Here is an 18,375-nt window from a genome sequence, read left to right as displayed (position 1 = left end):
ACACAATGAGTCATACACGACTGAGCAACTCACACAAGTACACACACACACACACACACACACACACACACACAGAGTCACAGTGTTGTTTTGTTGTTGTTGTTGTCATTTTTTTAGCTGTTCTATGCAGCTTAAATGACAGTTTCCTGGTTGAGAATCATACCCAGGCCCCTGATAGGAAAGTTTGGAGTCCTAACCTCTGAAATATCATGGAATTCCTTATCACATTGCTATGAAATAGATCTCTACACCTTTTCATCTTGCAAAATTGAAACTCTGTACCCATCACCTGTCCCATTAAACAACAACTCCTCTTTTCTTCCCTGTTTCCATGGACCCTGGACTCCATCATTCCACTTTGTTCCTTTCTATTGCTTGACTATATTAGATATTTCATATAAGTGGAAACATACACTTTTGTCTTTTTTATGACTGGCTTATTTCCTTTGGCTTGATGTCTTAAGTGATCATGAAGTTGTAGCTTGGGGCAGAATTTCCTTTATATGGCTTAATAATATTCCATTATATGTATGTATCACATTTGATAGATGTTTAGATGCTTCCACCTCTTAGTTGTTGTGATTAGTGCTGCTTTGAGCATGGCTATGCAAATATCTCAAGACCCCATGTTAACTTCTTTTGAATTTATATTCAGAAGTGGAATTGATGAATCATGTGGTAGTTCTATTTTTAATTTTTTGAGGAGGCTTTAGACTGTTTTCTGTAGCAGTTGCACCATTTTAAAATCTATCCATAACACACAAGGTCCAGTTTCTGTACATACTTGCCAAGAGTTTTCCTTTCCTTTCCTTCCTTTTACCTTTCCTTTCCTTCATATGTAAACACACACACATGCACGAACAATTTTTTTCATATCCTTTCCCATTACTGTTTATCACAAATTATGAATATAGTTCCTTGTGCTACACAGTAGGATCTTTTTTTATCTATTCTATATATTAACATTATAGTTTGCATCTGCTAGTCACCAGCTCCCAATCTATGCCTCCCCCACCCTTCCTCTCTTGGTAATCACATAGTCTGCTCACTATGTCTGTGAGTCTGTTTCTGTTTCACAGATAAGTTCATTTGTGTTATAGTTTATAGTCCACATGTAAGTGATACCATATGATATTTGTCTTTCTCTTTCTGACATCCTAAGTATTATTTTTAATGCTAATGTAGAGTCAAGTGTTTACTTGACTTCATTTTCAGAACATTTGTTGCTACTGTATAGAAATGTGATTGACTTTTAAAATATTTATCTTATATTCTTCAAGCTTTTTATTAATTCTAATACCTGTGGTTTCTTTGGGATTTTCTATATATAAAAGTATGGTATCTCCAATATACTTTGACTTTTTCCTTTCCATTCTGAAGGCTGTTTTTTTGTTTGTTTGTTTGTTTGTTTTAAGCAACAACAACAATTCCTTTTTCTTACCTGATTGCTCTGGTTATAGAACTGCCAGTATAATATTGAACCAAAGTGTGGAATAGACTTCCTTATGTTGTTCCCAATCTTACAGGGAAAGCTTTCAGTGTTTCATTATTAAGTATGATTTAGCTGTGGGTCGTTTACAGGTACCCTTTGAGAAAGTTCTCTTCTGTTCTTAGTTATTAAGTGGTTTACTTTAACCCCTATTATGAAAAGGTGCTAGATTCAGGGAAATGCTTTTTCTGCAGGCAGATGTGGTTTTTGTCCTTTATGGTGTTAAAATGGCATAATGTCGATTGACTTTCATATAATGAACCAACTTTGCATACCTCCATAAATCCCACGTGATCATGGTATATAATCTTTTTTATATGTTGTTAGGTTTTGTTTGCAAGTATTTTGTTGAGGACTCTTGCATCTGTATTCATACAGAATATCCGTTGTGTGTGTGTGTGTGTGTGTGTGTGTGTGTGTGTGTGTGTGTGTTTGATGTCTCTGTCTGATATTGGTATTAGTGAAATACTGTCATGACTTTGCCTGATATGTGGGGAAGAGAAATGTGGAATGAAGGATGAAGCATTGTTGGATTTAAGTTTAGTCAGGATTAGAGGGAGAAATTTAGGATGTATAAGTGTGGCTTTGGGGGTGAGATTATCAAGAGAGTTCATTCTCAATTTTCTAGGCCTGTGTTAAGTGCTTGACATTGAATTATGCTGTTTGTTAACTGTGTATAGATACTTTATATTTGAATTTGCTACCTATTTTCTGTATTAACATTTATGAAATTAGTATGTGTGAATCAGTTGTAATGTGCATTTAAGATAACTTTTTTTCCAATTTTACTACAAAACAAGATGCCATTAAATAGCTGACGCTTTTTAAAAAGAGCTTAACCTTAAGTCTAAGAAATAAGCATGTTTGTCTTTAAGGTGTGGAAACACATTTAAAAGTTATAAATTTGCCCAAAAAGATGCAGCTGGTGTGTGATTAACTTAGAATTCCAGCTTAATCTTCTTTGACTCCAAAGTCCATGTTTCTAAACACTGTACAATAGTGCAGTTGTAAAAATACTCGTGCTTTACATGTGATTTCTCCTAATGATCAGTGGTGGTATTCTGTTTTTTCTTTTTCTTTCTTTCTTTTTTTTTTTTTTTTAATTAGAAGAGATTAAAATCAACATGGAACAAAGCTATTATTCTTGAGTCATGTAGACTTGTAGTCATAGGTTATTCATCTTTCATTTAGTCTCTTTGATGCTCAGTATCTTTATTTGTAAGATAAGGGTGTTTATAACTACCATAGAGTTTTGGAGATAACCAAATAGCACATTTTTCTGTACTTAACTAATATGTAGTATATTTATACCTAGGTGGCAGTTTATTTAAAGGAAGCACTGGGACTTGTGGTCACACCCTCCAAGAACAAAAAAGTATTTAAAATATGGAACCACCATGGATGTCATGTGAAGAAGAACAAGAGCCAGAACCACAGAAAAGTGAGGGAGAAACCAAACTAGTAAATGATGAAGATGCTGAACTCATCTTGGTTGGAGTGGAACATGTACATGAGGATGATGATGTGATCTTTGTTGGGATGACCTCAAATTCAAAACCAGTCATTTCAAACATACTGAACAGAGTTACCCCAGGTTCTTGTTCAAGGAGAAATAGGTATGGTCACTTCAGGAAAGATAATGCTCAGAAATTACAGCCTGTTAGTCATGTGACTCCTACATCAGAAGCAAAGACTGTCTTGCCACTTTCTGTCTCTGAATCAAGATCAACAGATAGTCCTATTATTATTGAGCCTTTGTCCAAAGCGGATTCTAAAAATATTTCACCACAAATAATGCCTAATAGCTTTTCAGAGTTATGTTCTCCTTTGATTACCTTCACAAGTTCATTGCAGCATCCAGTAGAAACAGCAGTTTCTGCAGGAGATATGGATAAAAGTCCTCGTGTATCAAAGCGACTTTCCACTTCTGAAACAAATAGCACAAGTCCCAAAAGGCCTACACTCAGTGATGGAGTTATAGGAGAACATTCTTTAGCTTTGTCCCTTTCAGGTACTTTTCATACAGTGACTACTCAGCAAAGCACACCAGACAGTGTTCATAACTCATTAAGCCATGTTCAGAGTGGAGAACCTTGTCCAACAGCTTTTCCAAAGGACAATGTTCATTGCAAGCCTGTAAGTCCTGTAGGGGGAAATGTATTGACAAAAACTGACTTTCCAAGTGTATCAAGTCAAAATAAGTTTGCTGATCCCACAGAAGGCAATCTGATTGTGTTACTTCGTGACTTCTACTATGGACAGCATATAGGAGATGGGCAGCCAGAACCAAAAACTCACACAGCCTTTAAATGCCACAGCTGCTTGAAGGTTCTAAAAAATGTTGAGTTTATGAATCACATGAAGCACCATTTGGAACTTGAGAGGCTGAGAGGTGACAGCTGGAAATACCACACCACCTGCCAGCACTGCCACTGCCAGTTTCCTACACCCTTCCAGCTGCAGTGTCATATTGAAAGTGTCCACACTTCCCAGGAGCCCTGCACAGTCTGTAAAATCTGTGAATTGTCCTTTGAGGCAGATCAGATTCTCTTACAGCACATGAAAGATAATCATAAGCCTGGTGAAATGCCCTATGTATGCCAGGTTTGCAGTTACAGATCATCATTCTTTGCAGATGTGGATGCACATTTCAGAGCATACCATGGTAACACTAAAAATTTACTTTGCCCCTTTTGTCTCCAAATTTTTAAAACTGAAGCACTATACATATGTCATTATAAACAGCACTGGGCAAAGCGTTTTCACCAGTGTTCCAAATGTCGGCTACAATTTTTAACTTGTAAAGAGAAAAGGGAGCACAAGACCCAGTGTCATCAAATGTTTAAGAAGCCTAAGCAGCTAGAAGGATTACCTCCTGAAACAAAAGTTGTTATTCAGGTATCACTGGAACCCCTTCAACCAGGATTGGTGGAAGTAGCATCCATTACTGTGAACGCATCTGATTCTGAACCATCACCCCCCAAATCTAAAAGTAGGAGGTCAAAAAAACCCGGTTAAGTCTACTTTAAGTAAGTCTGAAGCAAGTATTTCAAAGTTATAAACTCCATTAAAAACAAAAAATTCAACTATAGCATTATTCAATAATAAATACAGAGAAACCAATGCGTAATTTATGTGTTTTTGTTTTAAATACATGAAGTATAGTTTTGTTTGAATATTGAGATGTTATTTAAAAATATATTACCTGTTTTTCATACAGTTGTCTTAGCACTAAAAAGTATGTGTGCGTGTGTGTGTGTGTGTGAGAGAGAGAACGAGAGAGGTGGCGAAAGGAAAAGTAACAGCCTATTTTGGTATTTCATGTTATTTGTAAGTTTGAAAGCTCTGCTATACGTATAATCTGTAGAGTGTTTTAGCAACGTAATTTTCAACTGTTTTCATGCCTTGACTATCTCAATATTAACTATATAGCCAGATTGGAATGGCTTTGTTATTGTATGTTCCCTTGTGCTGCTGAACTCTCCGAAGTGCCTCTGTTGTGCTGATCTAAGATAACCTGGCTCCAAAAGCCTGGTGTGGAGAAGTTGATGGAGAAGCTATGATGTGAGTTGGGACCAGACATGGGATTTAGTCAGTGGAGAGCTGTGGCTTCTTGTCCCATTGGAGGAAGAGGTATGCATTCCCTCCAGGCATGGAGCCAAGGCAGAAGGAACACTGTCTCAGAGTGTCTTTACCTAGCCCAGGGACATCTCAAGGAAGCCAACCATTTAAATGCCTGTGTTTGGTGAGAGGGCCCTGCAAGCATCAAGCAGGCCCTGTGTTATCATTGACTGCAGTTGGGGAAGCGGAGATAGTTAAGAGAATGGGACCTGGTTCCTGTGGACCTCCTGTTGAGTGATCAAAAGGGGAATTTGATTCATTCCATCCCCTTTCCCATTTGGCTAGCCTTTAGTCACAGTGAAGTAACCATATCTGTCTCAGTCACAAAAGTAAAGCAAGTTAAGATTCCCAAGTAAAAAAGCCTTGAAATCCAGTTTGATTTGTACTGGACCCATAGTTTTAACTGAAAAGGATCAAACACAGGGAATCTGTTCAGTTTATGAATTGGGCTAAATTTAGTTCTCTTACCCTTAAGCTACAATGGAGTTGTGTGAGAATAGTAAATGTAGTGGATACAGAGGGTCCAGGGTGATTAAACTCTCTATAGAACTTTTCCTTACCTTTTCCAGTTACATGTATCTTACCCTAGTTGAACATGTGAAGATTTCAGTTTTGTATCTTATCTTGCCTTGAACACGAATGTATTGCAGTTAACAGCTAATTCTTTGTGTGGGTAATTTCCCATTTTATCAAACTAATACTGATTTTCAGTCTTACTTGACACCGTCTGATGTGCAGGAATTGTCTCATTTATTTGTGTAATTATCACGTCATAGAATTATTATCCTTCCTCTACTCTATCCAGCTATCTAGTCTGTGATTATACTTGTGGAAACCTTTTTTCTTGCGGTCTCCAAGAGCTCTTTCACAGACCTGCAGGGTACCCTCTAAATATTGGTTCCTGAACATCAGCACACTTGGCTTCCTCTGTGTGTTCCTGGAGTTGAGTCTCCTCCTGGAGTTGAATGCCATACTTTCTCCACTTCTGGCACAGTTACCTAGCAATCTCTGTGCACCATTCAAGGAAACTGGGATCCTGGCTGTATACCTATGCCAGGAGAAATCTCTCCATTTCCTCTTCCTTTCTCCTCCTCTTTGTCTCTCCCCACTATTTTTCCCCCTCCACAATTTATTTAAATGCTCTAAGCTTTCACAGAACCCTGGAAAGTGGTAATCACCAAGGTATTAGCATCCATCTCAGAACGGAAGAGGAAGGACTACAGATGACTAAGCTAGAGTAAGCCTATTGTCTCCATTTTAGGTAATTTCTTGAGTGTAAATTCAAATACAAGTAGATTGTATTTATTTATTCAATGCTTGATTGATTGGTTTGCACTTTGAATATATTACTAGGCCTTTCCAGTTAATTTTCTTGGGCCAAAGCACTTTGCAAAGTGTCAGCTTAAACCACTTTTAGGTGTATAAAGTGTGTGTGTGTGTGTGTGTGTGTGTGTGTGTGTGTGTGTGTGTGTGTGTGTCCTGGTCTCAGGTGAAAACTCTATGTATAAATAAATGTACAGACCATTGCATTCTTATCTCCTTTATTCTATTTCTATAGTAAAAATATGAAATGTTTTCTTCATATGTTTTTATTGTTGCTTAGTATTTTGAACACAGTTACTGTTGTTTGCTCTGAAGTATGCTCCTAAGGAGTACCAGTTGTATTTATTGCCAAATAAAAAGGTCCCAGTGATATGGTCCCTGACTACTTCCTCTCTTCCATTCTCTGTCGTTTTACTCTACTATTTTCCCCACTGGTGCCCTGTTTTTGACAACACTGGCCTTGCTTTTCCTTAAGCAAATACATTTCTTCCCAATCCAAAAACTTTGCAACTGCTGTTCTTCTGGAAATGCTCTTCCCCTAGGCCTGCATGGCTTGCTACCTCCCTTGTTTGAGCTTCACCAGTGCTGTTCAAATCACACAATGAAATCCTCAACCCTCTCAATTTCCTCCTCCTCCTTAAAGGCACTTTAAGTCTCTACTCTCTGCTTACCTCTCCAGCCTAAATTTCCTACTTTACACACACACACACACACACACACACACACACACACACACACACACACACTGAGAAGAGATAATAACATCAGGGCTTTGCTTCTTAGAATTAGCTTGAGTCAGTTTCTGTGCCTGCAAATAAAATATGGTTAATAGTGAGTTGAGTTCTTTCAGGAGCTTCCTCTGTTTTTCTGTTGATACCTCTGTATTTTTTTCAGGCAATGACACTTTGTTTTGTTTACAAATGTATTGAATATCTGTCAAGATCACAATTTTGTTATTGCCCTTTGTGAATTCCTTGTCTACTTTGCTTGTTCTTTCAGGTAAAATTTATTGTTTTATTAATGTTGCCAAAACATTCTAAGTAAAATTACTATTTATAGAAATAAAATGTTTTTTACAAAAATATTTCTGCTGTCCATATTTTTACAAATAACATGGCATATTTCTATTTTTTTTTTTTTTCATAATCGTATTGTGTTTGCCACAAATTCTAAACACTGATGTGTAAATGGATTTTCTTGTTCTTAGTACCATCAAGGGCAATGAGGATATGGCTTAATGAATTTCTATTTCTGTTTTTAGATTTTAAAGAGAATTGTTTTATTGGGAAGTTTACAATATCTGTTGAGACATTTCCTTTTCTATCTTTCTCCCTTCCTTTCCTTTTCTTCCTTTCTTCCCCTGACTCTCTTCCTCTTTCTTTCCTTCCTTTTCATTCCCCAGGGTTTTGCTTGACTGGATCTTTCCTGAAACAAAAGTAATTCCACTCAAATTTGAACATTATCGTTTCAGAACCACATTCCATTTCTCATTTCTAGTACTGGAATTAACCTCCTCTTCCCCTTATTAGATTGCCACAGTTGTATCAGTGTTTCTGATTTTGTTTTTCCAAGAAGCAGCTCTTGTTTTCTTAAATACATTAAAAAAAAAAAAAAAGTCTTATCTCAGGTTAGTGCAAATCACTCAGGAGGAGAAGGGCTTGCCTTCACGGCAAGGATAAGCTTCTTGTATGAGTGCTGGTGTCCAGACAGTGGCAAAGGGGAACAGCACCACTTAAAGAGACAGAGACTCATATACACCAGCCCTGGTACATACATAGAAGGATTGCCCAAAACAGTGCTATGCCAGAAGCAGAGATAAAGAAACACAGAGTGAGCTCTGTACCCTAAGGCTCTGGTGTCCCTGAACAATGGGGATCAACTGTTGCAAACCGTCGGGTTTTTCCCCACTCCGCTAGCATCTGGACAGCAACAGGTACTCTGTCCCATGGAGAAAAGTATCCAGCCACTTGGAGCCCCTGTCTATCATTTGGATACTCATGGAGAGCTCTCGGTTATTGAAGGTCTTGTGGGACACAGGAGTGTGTTGTTCAGATTGCGGAGCAGGAACCCGTGGTTGAAATTTCCAAATGCAGGTCAATGACAGCACCTGGGGTAGCGGCAGATGCAAAATCTGCTATCTCCCTAAAGCAGAATCTGGCCACGTGGTGGAGCTGGAGCCCAGGAACCGCGGAAGATGTCCTCCGGTCTAGGGGCATGTCCATAAGGGTGCCGTCCAGTACCCTCTCAGCCATTGGTCTAGATTTGGGCCAGAAGCATGTGCGTGGCTCACAGCCTAGGGCAGTGCCTGTTTGGCTGATGTACCAGAGCCTGTTCACCCCGTCCTGGGCTTACCACCACCCCTTTCTTCAGCCTCAGTCCACCACAGACACACCAGCCACTGCCTCCCGACCATGCCTCTCACTCCCCACCCCGAAAAAGCAAGTTGGCCCCACAGGTTTTTTGCAGCCTGGGCCGCCATTGCACACCACTTGCTTTGGTGCTCTTATGTCCCATCCTTTCATATCTGACCCAGCCTGGGGTCATGGTCAGGGCCAAGAAGAGCATGAGAGGTGGTCAGAGGAATGTCGGAGTGTCCTGGGACCCCAGACCTTCTTAATTGTGAGCCCGGGTGCTCATGGGGATGGGGCCCTGAAGCCTGCCCTTGTGATGCTGTGCATGGCTGCGACCTTGCAGCCACCAGTTGTCACACCAGGCGAAGATGCCACTCTCTTCAGTGTGAAGGCAGCAGGGGACCTGCTGGACAGGACCTCTGCCCTGGTGGACAGAGACATGGCGCAGATCAGGCGGATGTTCCAGCTGCTTGTGGAAGACATCATGGAGGAGGTGGAGGTTTTGGCTGATGAGAAGCAGCAACAGGGGTCCTCCCAAGACTTGGATGAGAAGATATTAGAGGAACAAGGCCAGCAACGGCCGGGAGGCCTGAATGAACTTCTGGCGCTAGATGCGCTTCGGGCTCTGGCCACCCTGCAAGTGGAACTGAGCTCTGACCATGAGAAAAACTGCAGGGCCTAAGTTTAGTTCATGTGCAAGAGCCATCAGAGGAGGAAGTGTGACTTGGCTCAGAGGAGTGCCATTATCCAGGGCATCCCTGGCTTCTGGGTCAAAGTGGTATCCTTTCTGCTGCTCCTTGGGGTCTGCTGCTCAGGAGGAGGAGGAGGTGCAGGGGCAGGAGCAGGAGGATGGGTGGGGGCGAGGGCGCAGGATGCGTGCTGGTGGACCCTGAAGGAAGTGTGGTACTGGGCAATTGGCAGGCTCCAAAGGCACAGCTGAGTAGAGTTCAGGCAGGGCCTCACCTGTGAGTGTTGCAGTCATGACTTTGTGTGTCTACTTCAGGCCTGCATCTGAGGAGGAGCAGCTCCGAAGCCTCTAAGTCAGGAATGACCAGAGTCAGTACCCCAGAGCAGCCTCAGCAGACAGTTATTATAAATGTGGATGATCCCAAAAATAACTGACATGGGAGTCACACACACACACACACATAAACATACACAAACACACACCAACTCCTTTGCTTTCGGACATGATTTGTTACAACGACTGCAAGTTGTTTGACCACGTAAGCAATGACATGCCACTACTCAGCATACACAAGTCTGGAGAAGAGTAGGGATCAGAAACAGCCCCTTCTTGGGGAATGCAGACCACCTCAGATACAGAACACCACAAGGAACCCAGAGCCATGAGCGTGCCTGATGGTATGGCAGGGCCTGAGGACAACCGTGGTGGCTGGGCAAGCAGAAGTGCCCAGCATCCTTGACGATGCCTGTTCCAGTGTCCTTCCACCCCAGACTAGGGCTGATGTTCCTGGCTCTTCTTGGCCTAGTATGTGGCTAATATGGCTCCTTAACCTAAAGCAGATTATGAACCACCCTCAAGTTTCTGTCATCATCAGCGACCAAGATAAAGACTTTCTCAGCTACCTGATCAATTTGCAGGTCAGTGAGGGAGACTGAAGATGGGTGGGTATGGGACTTGGTGGGGAGTGGGAGGATCATGTTATCCATGTTCCTACACTGTGAGAGTTTGGAGAGGCTTCGTGGAAGCTGTTAATGAAAGGTTGTTGTTGAATCACGCGAATACACCGGGATTCTTGGCCCCCGGAGGAGAAGAATTCAATCCGGGGCCAGAGACGAGGCTTGATCGCTCAGAGCTTTTGTGTAGTAAAGTTTTATTAAAGTATAAAGGAGATAGAGAAAGCTTCTGACATAGGCATCAGAAGGGGGCAGAAAGAGTACCCGCTTGCTAGTGTTAATAATGAGGTTATATAATCCAAAGAATGTCTGGAGGTTGTAAAGACCTCCTCCGACCTACTCCCATAATTTACATTTTAAGATAACACTGTCCTCAGGCAAGATACATCCTTGTAAAGACCAGGTATACTCCCATAATTAACTTTTTAAAATAACAGAAGGTTGAATCCAAAGACTGTCCTTAGGCAGGATACATTATTGGTATATAATCCTAAGGAATGTGGAGAAAGAAAAAAAGTTTGTCCTTTTTTCCTCCTTGAGAATTCCAGACCCCTCTCTCTTTGGGGACCCCTAGACTCCCTATCAACCTGCCTAGGAAATGACTCTCTCATTCCCCCCTTTTCTTTTAGGAGAATTATGTTGCCTAGGGAAAAGGGGCGTCGTTCTCGTTCCATAACTGCTTCCAAGCTGATAAGGGGCGCTGTCCCTAAATTGGTGAGGCAACATATTCTCCTAATCCTCATATTGAGGATATCTGATCCAGGGGCCCCAAATAGTAGCTGGAGGAAGCTACAGCAGTAGCAGGAGTTTGAGCAACCATTTGTAACTTAAAAGCTTTCATGCGGCTAGAAACAAATCCAGTTATACAATTACAGATGCAGGGAGCAAACACCAAGAACAAAACAACCAGAATTATTGTAATTAAGATAGTTGTCCACCATGGGGAATTAGTTAACGTTTTCCAAAGTGAAGCAATTGAGGCTTCAGGAGTGTCCATGGCCCTAATCATCTTGTTCATGTGGTTAGTAAAATGAGTAACATTCGTGCTCATATCAGGTATATATGTACAGCATTGGGTATGAATAATGGCACAAGTTCCTCCTTGTGCAGCTGTCAGAATATCTAGAGCCAATCTGTTTTGTAAAACCACCTTTCTAATTTGTGCTTGTTCAGCATTAAGAGCTGAAATAGCCTTTTGAGAATCCTGTAATGCCTGTTGAGTAAAATTAGTCAAAGCATCCACTCGTAACATAACATCTGTAGTTCCCAAAGAGGGAACAAACGCTGCAGCCAAATAATCATACCAATAAAATACAGACCTTGCCCACCGAGTTCTAAGGTGGGGTAAATTAGCAGGCTTTTCTGGAAGCTCTGAAAATATAAAGCCATGAGTAAAGGCTAGACCCAGGGTGCACCTCCCTATCCAACCAGGGGGGAGCCATGCCCATAGGTAAGAGCCACATATCCAATAAGTCCCGTTTGGAGCAAGCCAGCGCGACTGAGATATCCAGTCCCAATTCGTGCCTGGCCAGACAAAGGGAGAACCTGAACTGGGATTGGAAAACACGGGAATGATTACATTGCATGTTTCCTGAGACAAATATCCCATTTGTTTCCAATCATTGTAATTAAGTTGTTGGCTAACTTTTGGGGATGGCTCTGTTTGTTCCCAGCATATAGAGGCAGTAGATATTAAATGTCCTTTTTCAGGAGTTAGCCATGTAACCTCATCCCATATTTGATAAATGTCAGGTAAAAAACCATTAGATCTAGACCTATTTTCCTTATATGTAGCAAAATAGTCATTGAACCGAGACAATGTATAATCAAAATTAAAAGTCACATTATGTCCATAGTTAGAGTACAAAGTGTTGCACCAGTCCATTTTAGGGTTAGTAGATGTCATCAGATGAAGAAGAGGCATCGCACGTGATTGTTGTCGAAGGTATTCACAGACTTGGAGAAAGTCTTTATCTTGAAGTGGGGATGTCCACCACGGGAAGCCTTCCACTGACGAAGAGGGGAGCGCTCCGCAGACCCAGCAGTTAGACGGATTGTGGAATGCAGCATAGGAGTGAGCCCAGGACAAGAAGACATTGTCTTGAGGATCCAATGGCAGACTCAGGATATTTGGAGTCAGCAGAAGTAGACTCACATAGATTATCAGGCTCATCCGCTGCCCTTTGCTTAACTCTAGAGCTCGGGTCAGGGCCACAAGCTCCGCTAACTGAGCACTAGTTTCCTGGGGGAGAGATTTTGCTTCTAAAACCTGTTCAGCAGTCACCACGGCATAACCCGCTTTACGCTTTCCATCCTGAACAAAAGAACTGCCATCTGTAAATATTTCCATGTCAGGATTGTCTAATGGGGTATCCTTTAGATCTCCCGAGCTGCATAGTTTAAAGTTAGGAATTGAGAACAATCGTGATCAGGTGTTTCATTTTCCTTCTCAGGAAGGAAAGTGGCAGGATTTAAATTTCCACAAACTTTAAGCTTAGTTACTGGTCCTTCTAACAACAATGACTGATACTTAAGAAGCCTACTGTCTGTCATCCAAATATTAACGTTAGAATTTAAGATTCCACTCACATCATGAGAAGTCAGTGCAGTAAGGTTTCGTCCATTAATTATTTTTAAAGCTTCAGGTGCTAATAAAGCCGCTGCCCCAATTACTCTTAGGCAGTGGGGCCACCCACAAGAAACTACAACTAATTCTCTGCTTAGATAAGCAATAGGTTGCTGGTGAGGCCCTCGGGGTTGTGTCAAAACTCCCAATGCCACACCTTTTCTTTCAGTGACAAACAAATTAAATTCTGACCCTGTGGGCAAGCTCAGAGCTGGAGCTTGCAGGAGAGCAGTCTGAAGCACCTTAAAAGCCTTTTGAGTTTCTGGAGACCAAACCAGTTTGTCAGTTTGGGCCTGCTGAGTTTCAGCTATAAGTTTATATAAAGGCCAAGCAAGTTCCCCATAACCCAGAATCCAAATGCGACAGTAACCTGTGATTCCCCAAAATCCTCTCAATTGTCTTAAAGTCATAGGTAGGGGGTGATTTAGTATAGGTTTAATTCTCTCAGGGCCTATGGCCCTAGTCCCTTCTGATATGATTAGGCCCAGATATCTAACCGATTGTTGACAAAGCTGAGCCTTTTCTCTTGATGCCTTGTAACCACAGCCTGCCAGAAAGTTTAAGAAATCTTCTGAGGCTCGCGAACAAGCTTCCTCTGTCTCAGCACAGAGCAAAATATCATCTACATATTGTAACACCACTGCTTCAGAGCTATTAAAGTTTTGTAAATCTTGTGACAAACTTTGTCCGAATAAGTGAGGACTGTCACGAAATCCCTGGGGCAAAACTGTCCAGGTTAACTGAGAAGCTGGCTGCGTAGGGTCTTCAAAGGCAAATAGGAATTGACTTTCTTCCGCCAAAGGCACTGAATAGAAGGCATCCTTTAAATCAATTACTGAGAAATATTTGGCCCGTTCAGGAATTTCAGACAATAGAGTATAAGGATTAGGCACCACGGGGTGTAAAGGAACTACAGCCTCATTTATTATTCGTAAGTCTTGAACTAGTCTCCATTTACCATTCGATTTCTTTATACCCAAAATAGGAGTGTTGCAAGGACTGTTACAGGGAATTAATAGTCTCTGCTCCTTTAAATTTTCGATGATGGGTTTTAACCCTTCCTTAACTTCAGGTTTCAGTGGATACTGCTTCTTATGTGGAAATACGTGTGGGTCTTTGAGCTTAACAACTACAGGAATAGCATTTTGTGCTCGACCCACAGATTTTCCATCAGCCCATACTCTAGGATTTACATTTTGTTCAACTAAAGGGAGAGAAAGGGAGGGCTCCATATTCATGAAAACAGAGGCATGGACCTTGCTCAGTATATCCCTTCCCAAAAGGGGTGAGGGAGATTCTGGCACAATCAGAAACTCGTGTGAAAACAGCACAGAATCCCAGTTGCAAGATAAAGAATAACTGAAATAATATCTTTTGGCTCGTCCAGACAGTCCCATTACGGAAGCGGATCGGGAAGAAAGTGGGCCAGGGGCTTCAGTAAGCACAGAATAAGTTGCCCCAGTATCTAAAAGGAAATCGACGGATTGGCCCCCCACAACTATTAATACCCGGGGTTCCTCAGGTGTAATTAGGACAGGAGCTTGTGTGGGGACCCCCGGGCACCTTCAGTCCTGATTGTCTTGAGAGTCCGACCCTGGAGACCTACACCTCTGGGGGCAGTCTCTCTTCCAGTGTGGTCCTTTGCAGACCGGACATGGAGCCGGGGGCGGCTTAGATGCCTGAGGGCAATCCCGCTTGAGGTGCCCCTCCTTTCCACAGCAGTAGCAAGCCCATCCCTTTTCACCTGGGCCCCTCTGGGCATTTTTCTCAGGCTGTTTAAGAACGTTTTTCATAGCCATGGCGAAGGCTTCCACCTTTTCCTTTGTCTTTTTTTGCCTTTCTTTCTTTTCCTCATATTCCCTACCATAATAGACTGTCTGAGCCAGTTGTAACAGAGTATCTAAAGACTGATTTGGTCCATACGCCTGTTTTAATAGCTTACGGCGGATATCTGGAGCCGACTGAGTAAGAAATCTATCTTTTAAGATCACTTTTCCCTCTTCACTTTCGGGATCAATCTCAGTGAATCTGCGAAGGCCTTCTCTCAGTCTATCTAGGAATTTACCAGGAGCTTCTTTCTCCTCCTGTTCTGTATCTGCCAATTTGCCATAGTTTAAAGGCTTAGAACGCGCCTGCCTAAGTCCTTCAAGAATACATCTAACAAAATGACTCTGATCCCATCTTCCTTTAGCTGTGTTGTAGTCCCAGTCTGGTTCTATAGTTGGGACTGCCTGATTCCCAGTGGGGAGGGCCGCTATCTTGTTCTCCCTCTTCCCTACTGATTCATTACCAAGCCACTCATCTCCATAAGCAACCGCTTTTCCCAAAACTCGAGTCTTTGACTCAGGAGTCAGCGTTTGTCCCAAGATATACATCACATCCTTCCAAGTGAGGTCATAAAGCAGAGTAACACCTTTAAAAGCTCTAATATATTTTTCTGGGTCCTCTAAATAGTCTCCCAGATCCTCCTTGATTCTTTGTATTTCTTGATAAGAAAAAGGCTTATTAACTCTCACAGACTATTTCTCCTGGTGGGTGTTTCATAAAGAGACAACAGCTTGTGTGGCTGTTCCTCAGTCTCTCTGGCTGCTCTGCGCATATGATCTCAGGGATAGATTGGAGAAACCTGTTTTTCTTCTTCTCTTTGTCTCCTGTCCTCCATCTCATCTCTTACTTCGATGGTCTGAGTTTCTACTGAAACCAGAGTAGTCTGAGGTCGTACTGAGACAGGAGTTGTTTGGACCTCCATGTGGGCAGTTTGAATCCCAGTTTGGAGTCCCAGGTACGGGGGCAAAGGAAGAGGATAGGGGGGAGCTGAAGGTTTCACACCCAAATCTATACCCTTAGGACATAAGTCTGGCATATTTCGCAGAGAGAAAAAGGGCAACACATATGCTACTTCTACCCATTTCCCTTGTTCCTTACAGAACCTGTCTAATTGTAGAACAGTGTTATACTTAAGAGACCCTCCAACTGGCCACCGTTCGCCGTCCTCCAATGGATACCGTGGCCATGCAGTATCACATAGGAAGACCAGGTGTGTCTTCTCTAAGCCCTGGGGATCAAATCTATCCCAGTTTTTCAGGATACAGTTCAAAGGAGTGAGGCTGGAATTGTTAGCTCCCATCTGTAAGAGAGAAAAAAGCGACCAGCGCCATTTTTTCTACCGGAGGCGTCCCTCCCTGCTCTAGATGGGGGTGTAGACAGACGTTACACCAAAAGCTTTTCCTTCCTGGTCGGACTTAGTCTGTCCCTTACCAACGCAGGCGCCGTACTCGTCCCTCCCGGTTCTACCACCGAGATGGGGTGGGGATGTACCAGGGGTAGACTTGATAGCATCCCTACTTGACGTCCAGCTCTTCACCCTTAACCTTGCTTGTCTCTGATGTCACCCGGGGTGAATCAGAGTAACCTTCCGGAATGCCTCCCAAGCTAAGACCATTGTGGGAAACATTCGTCACCTGAGTGCCTGTGCACGACCCTGAGTATTTCTTGACCACAATAAGACCGACGCGAACATAAAACTGAGATGTTCTTTCCAAGCATCACCACACCAGTATAACAGCCTCCTCTGATCCACTAAGAGCCGGCATTACCAAAGAAAAAAAAAACCCATCGCAGTCCCAATCTGAGTAACCTTTAACCTCAGAGATGTTCTGGGAGCTAGAGCTCCATCTAGCTTCCGAACTTTCGATTCCTAGCGAGGCTAGACACTTTCTTGACTACGAATCCAAGTTTGGGACCTAAGCCACAGTACACAGTAACAGTATATATCACAAGTCCCTTGAAAGTCTATGATCCGATAGATTAGGTTAGTACTTCTAATTCCCAAGGAGTTATGAAATGGTCAAAGAGACCGAAAAGTTTGACCGAGAAAGGAGAGTTCGGTCCACACACTTTGCCCATTTCTGGTCGGTTCCCGAAGGAGACATTGGGTGCCTCTTGGCATTGGCAGGTCGGTATAACGCCCCGACAGGTTTCTGCCATAAGCCCTATGAGATCACCGTGGAACCGCAGAGCAGAGCTCCTTACTTGTTTCACGCAGGGCATGCCATTCATTCACACAAGCACACGGTAGAGTTAGTAAAGCACAGCAGAAAACGTGTTCGCCAAGAGAACAAAGAACTAAAGCTCCAAGCATCCTTACCTTGTCCTGACGGATCCCGGACGAGCCCCCAAGATGAAAGGTTGTTGTTGAATCACGCGAATACACCGGGATTCTTGGCCCCCGGAGGAGAAGAATTCAATCCGGGGCCAGAGACGAGGCTTGATCGCTCAGAGCTTTTGTGTAGTAAAGTTTTATTAAAGTATAAAGGAGATAGAGAAAGCTTCTGACATAGGCATCAGAAGGGGGCAGAAAGAGTACCCGCTTGCTAGTGTTAATAATGAGGTTATATAATCCAAAGAATGTCTGGAGGTTGTAAAGATCTCCTCCGACCTACTCCCATAATTTACATTTTAAGATAACACTGTCCTCAGGCAAGATACATCCTTGTAAAGACCAGGTATACTCCCATAATTAACTTTTTAAAATAACAGAAGGTTGAATCCAAAGACTGTCCTTAGGCAGGATACATTATTGGTATATAATCCTAAGGAATGTGGAGAAAGAAAAAAAGTTTGTCCTTTTTTCCTCCTTGAGAATTCCAGACCCCTCTCTCTTTGGGGACCCCTAGACTCCCTATCAACCTGCCTAGGAAATGACTCTCTCATTAATGGGAGGCAAGCTGAGGTCCCTAGAAGCTTGCACCTTTCTCTTCTCCCTATCCTAGCAGGTACAGGTGCGAGCCATCCCTGGTCCCACAGCAAGTTGATCTTTTCCTTTCGGTATAACCCCTACTTTTTGAACACAGTGATCATTAAGGAGTATTACCTTGACATCACTGATAAAACGTGGCTCCTGGGGTGATGAGTGTGGGTGTGCAAGGGTGTGCATGATTCACCTGCGGGATCCGCACCTGTCTGCCCTGTCATTCTTCAGGGTAAAGGGCACATCATTCCACACCAGTCCATTGGTTCTGGGACTTTGAACAGGGAGGACCCAGCTGCAGGCTGGTCACCAGGAACCTTAATTTTCTCAACTGGTTGTCAGGCCACAACTGCCCAGAATCAAACAGGATTGTTGAGGTGGACTAGTTTTGGTCCTGCATACAGTTGATGCTTGATGTTGGAGTTCTTGGCTGCTCATGAGAAGGTTCGGGTCCTGGTCAGCCCAGAGGTGACATTCCTCGTGTTGCCACCAGATAATCAGCTAAGACGAGTAGGGTGATCCCCTGAAGTACTACCCCAGCAGGGAAGATTCTTCCGTGAGTGGTAACTGACAG

General features: G+C 42.7%; 1 protein-coding gene across 1 annotated transcript; it reads left to right on the top strand.

Moving 5' to 3' along the window:
- Positions 1 to 2,808: 2,808 nt before the first annotated feature.
- Positions 2,809 to 4,771, top strand: LOC132344702 (zinc finger protein 280B-like). Its single transcript, XM_059884344.1, has one exon. It carries the CDS (start codon positions 2,876 to 2,878, stop codon positions 4,505 to 4,507), a length of 1,632 nt encoding a protein of 543 aa, XP_059740327.1. The 5' UTR covers positions 2,809 to 2,875; the 3' UTR covers positions 4,508 to 4,771.
- Positions 4,772 to 18,375: the final 13,604 nt, after the last annotated feature.

This window comes from Bos taurus, chromosome Y (assembly GCF_002263795.3).
Source record: "Bos taurus isolate L1 Dominette 01449 registration number 42190680 breed Hereford chromosome Y, ARS-UCD2.0, whole genome shotgun sequence".
NCBI lineage: Eukaryota > Metazoa > Chordata > Mammalia > Artiodactyla > Bovidae > Bos > Bos taurus.
The sequence above is the reverse complement of the archived record's forward strand: the minus strand, read 5'-3'. Positions and strand labels throughout refer to the sequence as shown.

Bases quoted from the DNA above. Each gene is read 5' to 3' on its own strand.
- LOC132344702 (XM_059884344.1), top strand. From the start codon at position 2,876: ATGGAACCACCATGGATGTCATGTGAAGAAGAACAAGAGCCAGAACCA.